We start from the raw sequence: 15,650 nt of genomic DNA, 5'->3' as shown, positions 1-15,650 counted from the left end.
CAATTATTTTGGTAAGTCTTTGAGAGTATCTGTAGAATACAGTTCTGTATGCACTTACCCTGGGAGTAAGACTCTTTTGAGTAGACAGGTGTAGGATTTGCACTTGTATCCTAAGTCATCTGTTCCTTCAAAGTATCATGCAAAATATATTTTTCTTTCTGCAGTTAAATGGATTGGAGTAGGAAAATCCAGGGAGTCGATGATCCAGCTCTTCTAAAGATACTAGATAAATGGAAGAAAAGAAAGCACACTCCACAAAGAGACTGTCCATTCTTGTATCTATTATTCTTAACCTAAGCAGCAATGATTTTTGGAAGTTGGACCTTGTATTTAAGAGCTAAAGATGGTCTGGACAAACAATTGTTACTGCTGTAAAAGACTTTGGCAACTATCAGTATCACTTCACAAATTCCAGGGCATTTGTCACTATTGCCACCATTTGTCAAGGTGCCACCAGATTTCCCCACCCCCTTCAGATGTTTGTCCCAACAGTATCTTTCTAAATCAAAGGTTGTGCATTACTTTCATGACCATATGTCTTTATTGTCTCTGCTTTTGGTGGTGTTACTTCCTGAAATTTTAGATGCTTAAAATAATTAATGCAGTTTTGCACAGAGTTTTACATCCTCATTTGTACTCCTAAAGCTGTTGTTACCTGTATGGCTGCTGTAGTAGTGTGTGATTAAAGAGAGAGATGATTTTATAATGATGAAGAAAACTCTTTTTTGTTACAGGTTTTTATTAAAACTATTATGAAATGATAGTTTGGAAAGGATGTTTAATATGTAAACAGTGCAACAACTTAAATTATAAATTAAGATACTGAAAACATATTGTAGGTGTATTATACTCACTACTGAAAGGAGTTCATTAATACATTTTTAGCTGTTATGATACTTCTGCGTTTCAGCTTTTTTTCATTCTGCCCAATGATCCATAAGTTCATTAGCCTAGTGCCAAATCCACAAAGTTTCAAATATTTAGAGGATTATCGGAAATTGGATGCATAGTCTGGTCCTTGTATACACGAGCTACTGGCAGTCCTGTTAGGGACACATTGGGCTACCTAGGTAAATAAATACTGAAGCCAATACTTTACTGTAAATAGATTAAAAAAATATATCATCTTGGCAAATACCCTAACATAACAGGATGTACAAATCATGTTTGTTGGTATGTGTTTTGTGGCTTTTGTTTTGTTTTTGCAGAAGCCTTTTCTTTTGATTCCATTGCATGCCTGCTATGTCAGTCATTCTTTCCAACAGTTATCGGTGTTATAGATGTGTAAGTATTTTCAGTCCCTATTATATGCCGTAACATTCTCAACATCATTCATCAGCTTTATAAGGTGAACAATGGTGGCTTTCTAACTCCTTTATGCTGAAATTCTTCCATACCTTGCCTCTTTTCAGTGATATTTTAAGAGTTACTGTAAGAGAGGTAAGCCGAAACAGTACACAGAAATAAATTTTTAGGGGTTCCCCCCATCTGATTTGCAATCTAGATAGCAATGCGGAAATTACAAATCTCTGGAAATCCCATTGGCTTGAATTGTGAAACCAACATGGCTGTAACTTTGTTTTCTCACAGTCCTATCTGTTTTTCTGAGACTGTTTCGAGCAACAGATCAGTACAAATCTGTTTGGGACAACCCAACTCTGTAGGGGTTTGTAGCTGCTTCAGCCTGATCTGGATAGGGCACAAATCAGTCTGAATAGGTCCAATCTGATTCAGTCTTCAGCCAGATCTGGTGTACAACTCTACTAAATATGTGAGCTGTGTTTACATTTTTATCAACTGGCATTTTGTATGAGATAATGGTTGCTAGTTGCTGTTGACATACTAGCACTAATTACAATGCCCACCCCACCCCCTTTAAATGAATTTTATTTTGAAATCATACAGGCAACAAAAATACAATGCAACCAGATCACTAAAGGGAAAGGAAACTGATTACAGGCTTTAGTGTAGCTTCACTAAGCTTGTGGGACAGTAAAAGTAAAATAGCCTAAGGAGAATATCATTAACTATTGAATGTGTATGCTGAATCATAATCAGGACAAACTTTGATTAGAATACGATTGGAAGCTTGGGCTTCCATATAACAGGTAAACAAACCATGGTGCCATAATAGCTTTTAAAAAACTGAATATTTTTGATGCACTTGCTGAGTATGTTTGTACATAACCATGGTCTTTCACATCCACTGTTGCTTGTGAGGTACATTGCACTATACACCACTTTCAGGTGTGTACAATTGGTGTACAATTGGTTAAGAAGACCTTTATGCAGAAATCCAGGGGTAGGTAATCCAAAATAAACATTTTCTGTTAAGAAAAGAGTGAGATGGATCCAGAGCTGCATAAGTAGCTATTCACTCACACAACAGGTTTTTTGTCTTCCCTCCTCACTTCAGCTCCTTGGACCCACAACCCTCTTTTTCAAATTGCTTCTCCAGAGGTAGTAAGTGTTCACTTTCTCTTTAATCTTTTTGACTCCAACCACTCGTAGACAACACTCCATCATTCATTAAAGTGTTATCCCAAGTTACAAGTGGAGGAAGGGAGGGAGCAGCCCTAAAACAATATTGTATCATTCCCTCATCTTTTCCTTACAGCTTTGAACGGTTGCTTCTTCCAGTGACCTGTAGGTGTTCCTATATTGCAAAAATTGGGATAGGTCTATATATGATACCCTGCATCACACGTCTTTCCAGTATTAAACATACTAGTATGGGTAAAGAGGGAACAGTTTGCAGAGTTTTACAAAACAGTAATGCCATTCAAGCTTCTGGTCTCTCTAGCTCAGGCATAGGCAACCTTGGCTCTCCAGATGTTTTGGAACCACAACTCCCATGATCCCTGACCACTGGCCCTGTTAGCTAGGGATCATGGGAGTTGTAGTTCCAAAACATCTGGAGAGTCAAGGTTGCCTATGCCTGCTCTAGCTTGACCATCCTGCTTGCTTCCACATCTCCAGAGCAAGGTGAAAGAAGAGCGGTATTGCTCTAGTGGGGTGGAAGAGGGGATGGAATCCTATCCCTTTCCCCATTTAGTCCTAGTATGATTTATTTTGCCCTGCATTGTGCACTATTGTGGGACAGGGGCGGGGGCACTCAGAAGTGAATATACGGTAGTCCTTGTAAGTTCCCTGGAAATATGCATAGGGGATAGAAGTGATCTAAGTACACCTCCCGTTGCTTTTTACTCCTGCCTTTCTGGGACAAAGAAGCCATGATCATTTTGTTTGGGGGGGGGGAGGGAGAAGACGCCTTTTGTAACACTGATTAACTTCTGCCTGTGCTTTGCAGTTGCAGCTCTGAAAGATATGTATCCCCCCACTTTGATACTATTTACCTTCAAGCTTTTCTATCTCTAAAATCAAGTTTCAGAAGTGTTCAAAGCAGTTCAGATCATATTTAAAATTGAAACAATATCCATATAGTATAAGAAGTCGTCTTTAGTACTTTTGTGGGAGGCAGTCTTGAAAGGTTATTCCATCTTGTTGTTCGGTGTGTGTGTGTTTTTTTTAAAAAAAACACAGCTTGGCTGAAAGAATTTATCAAACTCCCATAAATGAAGGTTTAGTTTTGTCTTTCTTCTTTGCAGAAAAACTTTTCCAAACAGACTGTGATTCAGCATCAGTTTTTGGATGATAATCCTCAGCAATGTCTATAATTTAAACATAAAATCATTATTGGCCCTGCTGCTTGAATTCAGAGGGAATTAATGAATTCAAAACCTGTTGATAATTGGCTGGCAGCTTCTAACACTTCCATCCCACATACCCCAGTCACATAAAAAAGCATATACCAGACGCTTCATGTAACTATTCCTCAGCAATGTGCCTTTTTCTGAAGGCTCTGTAGATCACATTAAAAAACAAAAACAATGTGCCCTGCTATGGCTGTTGCATTTTTTGTTTCTCATTCTAGCCTTTGACTCATCCGATCTGTGTGTTAACTCTTCCTCCTCCACATCCACTTGATTGGTTATTCTGAACTGATAAATCATTATTTAATCGCAGCCCAATGGTGGAAGAAGAACTACAAAGCTTGGACTATTAAACCATTGCTGATCTTAACCTAGAGACATTGAAACAGTAACAGTTGTATCGAGCACTGTTGCAGAAAATGAATTTAGTTGCCCACCAGTTCAAATATAAAGCCACATGATTGCTTGGAACACCTCTGCAGAGCTAAAAAAGAGCTTTGGCTTGACTTCCCCCTTTGTGTGGCACCCATCCCCACTCCTGGTGCCATATTATACTACTTGGTCCTGTAGTTTAAGGCCCTGCTTCTTGTGAGAAGCAGGTCCAAAACTCCCATGGGTTCACAGAAGCGTTAGAGTTCTTTGAATTCAGACCTGTATATTCTCAGAGGATGACAAGCACTGCATACTTCAGAGAAGTTTATCCTTCTGGAAAGGGCAAAGAAGGATATTTTAATCTGTAGGCCATTGTTGGGCAGAAGGGCATTCTGCCAAAATACCAGCGTTGGGATTATCTCATAGTAGACTGCTAATCCATGAGCTAATAACTTTACCTGATACGCAGAGCTTGCAGGACTGAAGGTCTTTTTCTTTTTTCTTTTTTGGCACTAATTTCAATTGCGTATGTATTTTTAAAATATTGAAACTTTTTTTTTCATTTTAAGAAATAAAGCCCTGCAAATTGCTGGTTAAATGCTTGTTAACGTTTAATGCAAGGGTTAATTTTCATGAAAACTGTTGGGCTAAACCTCTCGCTATATTCTTGCATTTACTCTCCTGCTCTAGGTGGGGAACAGTACGATTAGCTCCCTTCCAAGCTGTGATGAAGGCATGCAATGCACATCAACATTTATATAAATATGTCTAACAGTGAAGGATTTTTTTTTTTAAGCCAGCCTAATGGCTACCTTCCACATTTATTTCTTAAAAAGGAAGATACTACTGTGCTTTGCTTCTGTGTAAGGTCAAAAGCTTCTGTTGGCCTTTTTATTGCAAAAAAAGTATACGACAGTGAATGTGCAAATCAATACATAAAGTTATTTTTTATAAGATTGAAGAGCTTTCCTAACCTAAAACATAGGTTGTGTATGTTATCTGGCTAAGAATTTACCCACCTGATTTGTAAAATGGCAATGTGAATGATTCTCTGTATGTTGTTGTTGTACTCCAGTCACTGACTTTCTTCTTGGTCCTCTGGTAGTGAATATATTGCTTCAGAACTAAATAGTCATAGCCATGCTGAAGTACAGTTTCATGTTTTACTGGGACTGTCTGCATTTTTCTATAAAGGCTTTATGAAAAAGATAAAACAAATCAGTAATCTTGTGTTGACACCCAGCTTGGTAAAACATGAGCTGCCTGTAAGAGTAGCCAAATATCTAAATACTTATTCTAATATCCTATTGAAATGGACCATTCAGTTTTAATCCAGCTATAGTCTAATAGGCATTAGCAGCATGGCAGCTTACAGCCGGACTCATAATAAGCTATTGTTTGTTCCAACTGAATATCGGGTTCTTGAGATAGTGCAAATGAGGCTGTGCACTTTGCACTTACAGCAGAGTAAACTGCATTGATTTTATTCTGTTGTGGAAGCTTACTGTAACATATAATAAATAGCTTTCAATACTAGCTGGAGGTTTTTTTTTGTTTTGTTTTTTAAATTAAGTATCCTCGTGAGAAACCTTTACTTATGTATCAAGAATTACATGAGAGTACAAAAGGCCCGCATTTATACTCGAAAGTATTAACAGTAACTAATGGAGAGTCATGTAGGGCTAATGCACATTCAAACCAGAATTGTTCTGGTTGGGAGGGGGAACCCTATGCTTTAACCACTAGTCCACATTTCCTCTCTTCGAGGATTCATTTTTCTTTTTAAGATAGGGTGACAAATTGGCTAGATGAGTCAAATAGACCAAGCTTTACAATCCCTTTTCAAGATCCCCAAACTTTCATCTCTCCTCCTTTAGCACTCTGGTAGTTAGTTTGTGTGTGCATTAAATTTCTTTTGTGTGTCAGTGTGTGTTCCTCAACTCCAGGGTCAAATCCCCATTCAGGTGATGCTAACTAATTCCAAGTATTCTGTGAACACTTTTGAGGAATTTACATTCAGACTCCTCTAGATGTGTGAAGTGACTCTATTTATGCCAAATTAACGGCTTAGGACTTTCCGAGTGCTTACTTCAAATACACTTTCTCTTTGCGTGGAAAGCAAAGACATTATTATGTTATTGAATTTATAGCCTAACCTCCCTCCCAAAGGAGCCCAAGGCCACAAACAGATACACAATTTAGAAACAAAACATTCTAGTACGGGTTAGAAAACATTCTAAATAAAAGCAGCCATAGTTGAAAACATTATTCCATCCAGCAATTGCCAGGAATGGTATTCTTCAGCCACCAAATGCCTGGATAAAGAAAGACTGTTTTCGAATTCTTTCTGAAAGTTTATGACGATGGAAGCAGGTGCACTACAATATGGAGGGCTTTCAGCAAGTGAGAAAACCACTACTGAAAAGATTGTCACGGGTCAATAAATAATAACAACCAGGCAGCCAACATGGTGGCCTCTAAATGTTGGACTGTTGCTTGCGTCATCTTGATCTAGTGGTTGTGCTGGCAAGCTATTCCCATCCACATCACCATTCTGTGGTGTGCACATGCATGACACCCCCAGGTAATAATGGGGTTCTTGAGTATTTTAATAAGGTGTTCCAGTCGCCTGAGAGCCGAATGGTGGGAGTAACAAAGGCTCTATCAATGTTGACCTTTTCAACGTCTGATAAATGGGAAGAGTGCAAGACAGGCAGGGGGAAAGCTTTTGTGTCTCCTACATGTCACAATTAATTTCTAATGTTAAGGCAGTAAAGGGCCATATGCAGAACCGTCTCGGTGTGCAGTTGCTGCCAACTTCTCATACCTTAATTAATTAGAACACCACCTAAGGGGTGAGCAGCTGTTCAAAATACATTTCATACCTTCTCTCATTTTCAGGAGGATATTCATAATGGACCCTTGCCGTTTGCCCTGGATAGAAACCAGTGACATCCTTTCCCTGATGTAGAATATACCTAGAAAAAGCAAGGAAAAATCATTATTGGGATTCAGTATTCAAATTCTGTGCTGAGATTTGCTGCCTGAAACTCTATAAATCTCTACAAATAATTATTCGTGAACTATTTAAATATGTCACACAACTAGCATTTGTTGTCTTCCGTAGCTGTGTTTGTTAGTATATTGTAAAGTTCTGTGTAGGACAATTGCAAATTTCTCAAGTTCCTTGTAGATGCACTTTTCTGATTGTTATATACAAGATTAAATGTTTTCATTTTTTTTACATTAATTAATTGGGCCTGGAGTTTTTTTATTAATTTTTTCTCCAGATTACCAGGTGATAGTACAGGGATTATCAAAGTACATGAAATGCAAATTTTAATGTTTAGATGTTCTCAAATATAATTCTTGAGCCTTTATAATAAGGATTTGTCAGACAGGCTTGAACTTGCTTGGTTAGTGTAATGTTTTGTGACATCCTGAACCTGTTTTTGAAGGAACTGGGCTTTGTTTTTGATACTTTACCCTGGAGGCATTTGTGGTGATGTATCTACAAATTGTCGCAGTCTTATTGCTGTGCCTGACATTTTAACCCCTGGAAAAAAAGAGTATAGAACATTAATGTCTCTTGTTACTAATTCAGTATTTATTCAAAATGTAAAGTCACAGTTACAAGTATACTTGGAAATCTGTTGGAAGAACTATTTGGGTTAGGTAAATTAATATTCTGAGTGAAAATCAACATCTTTCCCAGAAACTCACCTTCTAAAACTGTACTTTTACTGAAAACTCTTTTGTGGAGGTAGGTTAGACGGTGGTCTTATTTCACAAACCTAGAAATAAATGCATAAATAAGCATAAATGCAATATATGATCAACTGACATCATACTTCACCAGTTAACCACCAGTTTTTAAAAGTACAGAATAGCTTTACCCATTCCAATTGCTTAGCACTGGGGGGGGGGGCACCGACCTCATGAAGGGGCTTTGAAGAACACTCCTGCAACTAGCTCTGGCCCCTAGACAGTAAAACATATTTTGTCCATGCCCTCTGAGTGACACATGATTGACATGAGGGGAGCCTGTACCCATAAAATCCATAGGGTCCCTTCAGTCTGGTGCCAATGATATCAGCTGGTGCATGCCTGTAGGGCAAGGATAGCCAACATGTGGCTTCAATATGTTATCAGTCTACAACTCCCATCATCCCCAGCTCACATGGTCAATGAACTGGAATGATGGGAGTTGAGTCCAACAGCATCTGCTGGGCAACACATTGACTATTCCTTATTTAGAGGATGGAGCTAGTCTGGTATTTTCTCAGAAGCCCCTTCACCTGTTTTGTACCCACATGTGAAGACTGAAGATAATTTTTGATAAACATTCATCTCTAAGTTGTACCTGTTCTTTATAAAACAAGTAGAAAGAGACTACATTTTGCCCAAGTTTCAAATTGCTGTCTGTTTCAATGGTACACATTTGGCTGGTTTTGACATTTCTGCCAGTATCCAAGCCCTGACCGCTTTCTTCCTGTAGGAACATTTGAAACATGCCACTGTTATTCTATGCTAGGTGCTGTATCTTAGTACAAGAGGGGAAAATCTCCTGATCTGTCTCAAGGCCAGATTTTTTGGATCCCAGCCATTATTTTAAGAGATGGCCAGCTGCCTTATATGTTTCTAAAAAGATCTAGAGTTTATAGACCTTGGAATTGGATGAATTACTAGAACCATTTACTTTATATCTTAACATATCAGTAACAAGCTTTCACTTGGAAGAATGAGTCATGGCTGGCTTGTACAAATGTTGACTCACTAGCATTTGGAAAATATTATAGATTATGCTGTCTGTCAACTGCACCAGCGAATTATGTTTTGGCCATACCACAGCAGCTTCCAGACAGGCAAATGTTTAAACCTCTGTGTCTAGGATGAATCAGAGGCCAAGTTGTAGAAAATTCTAGGTCTCTGTCCTAAGTAAATAAAAGCTCTTCCTATGTTGGCTCTAAATAACAGATGACATAATATTGCTGTTCCATCTTTCACAAACAGAGTCCCAGTTGAAAACTAAATAATGTGACATTTTGGTTCTTAATATGCACCTTAACTGTTGTGTGGAGTGCAGTCATTGGTCAGAGTAGAACTTCCCAAACTGGATGCATGGTAGAGGGAGAAAGTTATTTTGTTGGTTCTCCTTCCCAAATGCCTCCCAAAAAGCAGCATTGGAAATTTGGTGGCCCTAAGACAGAATGGGAAGTGACAATGGGGCAGTGGTGTAGTGTGGTATGGGCAAAAATGGGCTTCTCCCCTTTCCACACATGGAGTAGAAACCTCCACTGGGTCCAACATACTTCCACGAGCAGAAGGAGCCCTTCCATTTGTGGAACAGCAGGTCTGAATCCAACCCATAGTCTACAAAATATTTTCAAGTTTTGTTATTTCAGTCATCCTTGGAACATGTAGCAGGATGGTGTTTAAAAGTGACAACTCCAATCAAACACAGACACAGTGTGAGCTGTTGAGATCTGCTGTTATATTTACCAACATTTTCATGTTCCTGACAGCCAGTTATGCTCAACAGTTGCCTTCATAATTGTCAGTGATGCCATGAGAGCTTTCATTTCCCCTTCATGCCACACATCAACATTTTCTGATTTAGCTTTTACCCGTTTCCTGTAAATTCTAGAAGAAGAACTTGTTGATTTACATGCTCTCTAGTCAAGTGTCATTTTTGGTGTGACACTTCTATGCACCGATAACGATTTTGTACAAGTAAATGTCATGCTATACAAATTAAGAGATCATAAAAGTCATATGTGGGTATTTATACACAAATGATGGGTTGAAACCTTTGCAGATTTTACCCAAAAGTTCTTGGTGCACTTCATAAAATCTTGAAATGATGTCCACTTGCTTGGTCAACATACTCCTTTTTTTAAACTAGTGCATTCCATCACTTAGGAGTATATATAACTCTTAGGAGCATTGTCTGAGAAATAATTTGTGCCACACCTCTCTCTCTCTCTCTCTCTCTCTCTCTCTCTCTCTCTCTCTCTCTCTCTCTGTGTGTGTGTGTGTGTGTGTGTGCATGTACATGTACATGTACATGTTTGTGAGTGTAATGATTGGGTTTTTGCTGTCTTATTTGTTGGTTTTTAATTATTACATTGTTTTCAGTATGTTCTTGTAAGCCACAAGAAAATGTTTGTTTATGGCTATATTAATGTAACCTAGTGTTACTTGAGCAGGCTTCACCTCCCCTTTCAACCCTCTGCGAACCCCCACCCCCCAAGAAAGCACGCTTCTCTGAGGGTCTCCCAATCCTCTGGAAGGTGGAAGCACTAGGCTGTTCTGCTCATGTAAGGACAGCACTAGATACAATTTTTAAAAAATCAGGGCAGGTTTCACAGAAATTATATTTCTCTCGCTAGCTATTCAACCCATTATATATTGCTATAGAGGTGGAATGGATTAAATGGGGTCACAGAACTGTGCCATTGGCTTGCCATCTTTTCTTATAAGCCCTCCAATTAACTTTTTGATCTAAATAAAGTTCTGTTCTCTATCACAACCAGAGTTATCTGCTTCTTTGGGTGGTTTCTTTTTTTGGGGGGGGGGATTAGTTCCATAATGAAGTTATTTTTACCACACTTATCTGCCGGACTCAATTATGACTCATGGTCATTGGAGTGAGCTATTTTGTAAGGGCACAGGCAAAATATTGCCCATAGTAGCCAGCTTGCTTGAATTCAAAAGCAGCCATTTGATAGATCTCTGGACTTTGCAGTGTGCATCAGCAGAACCTTGGGTTAATGCTCTGCTCACCAAACAATCCATTTGTAATGGTCTGCATTTCCTTTTGGTTCCAGTGCTTATTTGAGATATCAGTAATGAATACCAGTGCCCATAGTCTTCAATGATACCTTGAAATCATTGTATCTTGTGACTATAATTTTAAAAAGTTTTGACTTGAAAAGGTTCCAATTTCAAGCTATTGCAATAAAAAAAAATCCATGGGACAAAATATCTCTGACGATATTGAGGCTGCATTCTGGGAACTGCAGGTAAATCCAAAATCATGCATAGCCAGAGCGGCCCCACCAGGGCCGGCTCTAGGTAGAGTCCCGGTGGCGCAGGGCCGGTAGGCAGGGCGCTGCACAGCGAAGCCGCGCGGAAGCCATGCTGCGCCCTGCGAGGGCGGGGGCGCCGGAGCAATCTCCGCCCCTCAGCGCCAGGGCGCGCGACCTGCTCGAGACTGCCCTGGGCCCCACAACCACCCCCATGTGACCATCCCTACCATTCCAGAGCAGAAACAGACCTTGGCTTACGTGCAAGCAAAGGTGCCAACTTGAATAAAATACGGTGGGGGGGAGTGGAGTTGATCACATCAAGTTGTATCTAGTGCAGAGTTCTAGATCAGCTGTACTTCTCCCCCCTCCCCATGCTGATTTTGAAGGTTCACAGGGGAGGGGGAGTGCAGGGCAGAATTTTGGTCCACTTGGACAAGTCTCTTGTGACGGAAGAACAGGAAGGTTGTGTCGTTTCACTTATGAAAGAGGAAGGAAAATGCGTCACTGGTGCACTTCTTGGCAGAGTTTGCAGTGTGGAGAGAAGCAATTTAAGAGGATGTCAGAAACCAAATAATTCAGGTTGGCTCTGTGATACAAGACCATTTGTTCCAGAATAACAATTCTTGCTGATGCAGCATTCGCTTCTAATGTGCAACTGCTGGAAAGAACGAATACAAACGTAGCTTCTCAAACTTAGTTTGTGGGAGAGGATTAAATTTTTCATGAAGATAATATGTATTAAATTTTGTACTGGGACTCAGCCCTGACACCTTGTTTTCAATGCCAGGGCTTAATCATGAGATACATGAAAAGGGAAAAAAAACCTCCCTTGAATAAGCTGAGCACATTTTTATGACCACTGAGGAAGTGCAGAATCCCAGCACATTAGCAACTAAAGGATCTGCAGATCAGAAAGTGCTGTTTCCAGACTGACTTGAGAGCCTGGCATCACTTTATTTTTCTTAAGCACTAAAAGTCCATACGGTACAATTTAATAATATGTCTAGATGCAGGACACAAGTAATCTTCTAAAGTGACATTTCCTCGTTCTACAAGGTTGTGTATGGATAGACTCTCTTACCTCTCTGCCCTATAGTTTTGGAAATGAATTTTTAACTGTGGGTCATTTCAACACGCTTGAAGCTGAAAGATGCGAAAACGCTGGTGTAAACCACCCACCTCTGCAGGATGATGAAAGAAAATTGCATCCTTGCCTGAGGCCATGAACTCAAGGTCTGTGTAGCATTGTGATGCAAGTGCTATTGTGATGCAGTAGATACAATCAGTTAAGAAGTGCTGGGAAGAAGTCAGAGTCAGCACAGCTGCAATTTATTCAGAAACGTTCATGTTAGGAAAAGCTAGATATGGGATCAGTATGACATAGTGAATAGTACATCGTGAGCCTAGGGCTTGCTGATCAGAAGGTCGGCGGTTCGAATCCCTGTGACGGGGTGAGTTCCCGTTGCTTGGTCCCAGCTCCTGCCAACCTAGCAGTTCAAAAGCACGCCAAAGTGCAAGTAGATAAATAAGTACCGCTCCGGTGGGAAGGTAAACGGCGTTTCTGTGCACTGCTCTAGTTCGCCAGAAGCGGCTTTGTCATGCTGGCCACATGACCTGGAAGCTGTACGCCGGCTCCCTCGGCCAATAATGCGAGATGAGCGCGCAACCCCAGAGTCGGTCACGACTGGACCTAATGGTCAGGGGTCCCTTTACCTTTACCTTTAAGGGTAGGAAAATAAAATCCCCATCATCATTGACCATTGGCCATGCAGGCTTGGGCTGATGGGAGATGGAGCCCATCTGGAGGGCCATGAGTTCCCTACCACTGGCTTAAAGGATTAGGACTAAATGAGAGTAATTGTCAACTGTTTCATGCACACAAAAATAAAGAAAACAACTATCGATAATATACAGGCAAAATCATCAAAATTTAAAAACCAGTGCATAGAGAAGCTTATTTTTTGTTTTCATGTGTAGCCTGGGGCTGAAGTCAGTGCCAACCGCAGGCCACATATGAAAACAATTTAATTGAGATTTCATAGCTTCAAACAGACCACCGCCACCATTTACCTACTCTGGTTTAGTTCAGGCATAAACTGAACCTTGGTTTGCTGCTGCACGAATGAGCTATGTACCTGCACACTTCCCCCCTCTAATTCAAATAGTACAAGTGCTTGTTTTGCAATTCCTTCAAAACTACTTGTTCTCCAAAGCAAGCCTGCGAGCCATAGCTCATTTGCATGGACAGGCAGAGTCCCCCCCAAACCCCAAGTGACGCTCTGAGCGGAATAAAGACTCAAGGCAATGTGTTATGGGATTAAAATTGGCCACAACTTTATTAAGATTATCAAGTGTAGGAAGACCTTGGCTCAGGAATTGGGCGTTATCCTTCCCCAGTCCTCAGCCGGGGATCTGGGGGACTTCAGGGTTATCCAGAATGTATGGGGGTTGGGCTAGCTCTGGAGAACATATGTTCAAGCAGAGAGAGCCCGCCCCCATTTGCCGCCACTGGAGGGGGAAAGCAATGATAGCCACTCGGTGTATGGCCAATGTTCTTGACGCCGCAAAGGGGGTGAGGTCACCACCTTACACACACCCCTTTAGGAAGATAGCCAAAAGGAAACCGCCCAAGGTCTGAAACCGCCAAAGTTGTGATGTATTGTGACGGGTATAGGGCTCCGTTGAGTTGTTTATGACTCAATTAGGAGCCACTGATTATCGCCCGGCACGCTTCCTCTCCGCTTCTCTGCTTCCGTAGAACCGGGCTGGCAGTAAAACACACACAGCAGAGTTCTTCTTCTTCTCACACAGCGAAAGCTTGTATAGCCGTTGGATAAAAAGCCTCTTAAAAACACACAGAGTCCAAAGTGTTCTAATAACTACTTAAGTTTATTCTAGAGAGAAAAATAACAAACAACCTGGTGAGAGCGCAGACATCTTGCGACCGTCTCCCAGGCAGAAACGAAACCAACTGCTACATACAGAAACACTTCTGGTACATTCTGTAACATGATATTCCTCAGTGGTCAGGTGCTATACAGAACACAGTTAACCCTTTGGTTACTTGTTACTCCTCACACCCCCTCTCACCTGAACACTGGGGATAGCGGGTGTCACAGTGGCCGGAGTGGACTACTTCAGAGTAACGACGCTACGCAGCTCTGCATTTTATTCTTTTATTGGTGCTGCGTATTTACAGTGCTAAAGTCATTGCTATTTACACGGAGTGATGTGATCAGTCGGTTTCAGAACCTCCTAATGGCTTTTGGCGCGTCTTTCTCCAACACAAAAGCTTTGGCAGACCCATCCTCTTTCCCCTCCTCTTTCTGCGTAGTTCTGGCGTTGGGGGGATGGGTCTCCCTCCCTTATTCGCCCCTTCCTGTCCCGCCTGGGACCCTGGCTCCTCTACCTTGCCTGAGCCTCGGACCCGACTTCCTGCTTCCCTACTGGAATCGGAACTCTCTCTGCTTTCCCCTGTGCTCGGTGATTGGCTTGAACTCAGGAGGGGAGGGACTTCGCGATATCCCCTGTCCCTCACAGCGGGTATCCAAACTTACCCCAAAACCAACCCTTCACAGAATTCCCCATGCCGTTGGAAACTCAAGGGTTTTGTGAACCCATCTGCTAGATTCTCTTGGCTTGGACAATACCTCAACTTTACCAAGCCTACCTGTATGCTCTGACATACGTTTCGGAAGCGGATGTCTAAGTGTTTGGTTCTGGCCTTGAACTGTCCAGACTCCGCCAGTCTCAAAGATGGTTGATTGTCGCCCCAAACAGTGATGGGCTGGCTACAATCACCCCAGATTTCCTGGACCAAACATCTGTAGTACTCCAATTCAGTGCATGTCGCAGACAACGCACAGAATTCGGCTTCCGTGGAAGACATTGCTATTAGGCTTTGCCTGCGCGACCGCCAACCAATCAGGGCATTTCCAAACTTGACTACCAAACCAGTCACTGACTTCCTGTCCTCCTGATTGGCCCAATCAGCATCTGCAAAACAAGTGAGTTGTGGCTCACCTTGCGCTGACATCTCCAAACAATACTCTTTGGTCTCCTGCAAATACCTAAGCACTCTCTTAATGCCATTCCAAGCATGCACGCTAGGTTTCGATGCTTCTCTACTGAGCAAATTGACTGCAAAAGCAATATCTGGTCTGCTCGATTGTGACAAATACAACAGACTCCCTAGCGCTGACTGAAACACTTCAGGACTCTCAAACGCTACTTTGTCCTTCACTTGTGACTCTTTCACAAAGTTTGTCTCCATGGGTGTTCTGACCCCTTTACAATCAGACATTCTGAACTTCTCCAGCAAATGTTCAATCTTGCCTTTCTGACTGAGCAAAAAACTTCCATCCTCAGTTCTGTCTATCTGCACACCTAGATAAACATTCACTGCACCTAGATTCTTGAGTTTGAACCTCTTGCCTAGCTCTTTTGCAAACTTCTGCACTTGCATCTGGCTCTTTGCTAAGCAGATCAAGTCATCAACATAGACAAGCAACAGTTCCTGCTGTTCTCCTTCACC

At 41.3% G+C, this 15,650-nt stretch overlaps 2 protein-coding genes across 3 annotated transcripts in view; one reads left to right on the top strand and one right to left on the bottom strand.

Annotated features, from left to right (window-relative positions):
- The window catches only part of ADSS2 (adenylosuccinate synthase 2), a 40,455-nt gene extending 34,818 nt beyond the window's left edge, over positions 1–5,637 (top strand). For both annotated transcript variants that reach the window (XM_035108346.2, XM_035108344.2), the window contains one exon: positions 165–5,637. In XM_035108346.2, coding sequence (XP_034964237.1) covers positions 165–217 — 53 coding nt within the window. In that variant the 3' untranslated portion in view covers positions 218–5,637. The remainder of the gene's footprint in view (positions 1–164) is intronic.
- SPMIP3 (sperm microtubule inner protein 3) lies at positions 3,562–7,633 on the bottom strand. The gene is made up of 4 exons (XM_035110656.2): positions 7,572–7,633; positions 6,962–7,063; positions 5,105–5,271; positions 3,562–3,671 (listed from the first exon to the last, which is right to left on the bottom strand). The coding sequence occupies exons 1-4, from the start codon at positions 7,631–7,633 to the stop codon at positions 3,562–3,564; spliced, it is 441 nt and encodes a 146-aa protein (XP_034966547.1).
- Positions 7,634–15,650: the final 8,017 nt, after the last annotated feature.

Source organism: Zootoca vivipara, chromosome 3, assembly GCF_963506605.1.
Source record: "Zootoca vivipara chromosome 3, rZooViv1.1, whole genome shotgun sequence".
NCBI classification, from domain to species: Eukaryota; Metazoa; Chordata; class Lepidosauria; order Squamata; family Lacertidae; genus Zootoca; species Zootoca vivipara.
This window is presented reverse-complemented; position numbering and strand designations above follow the sequence as displayed.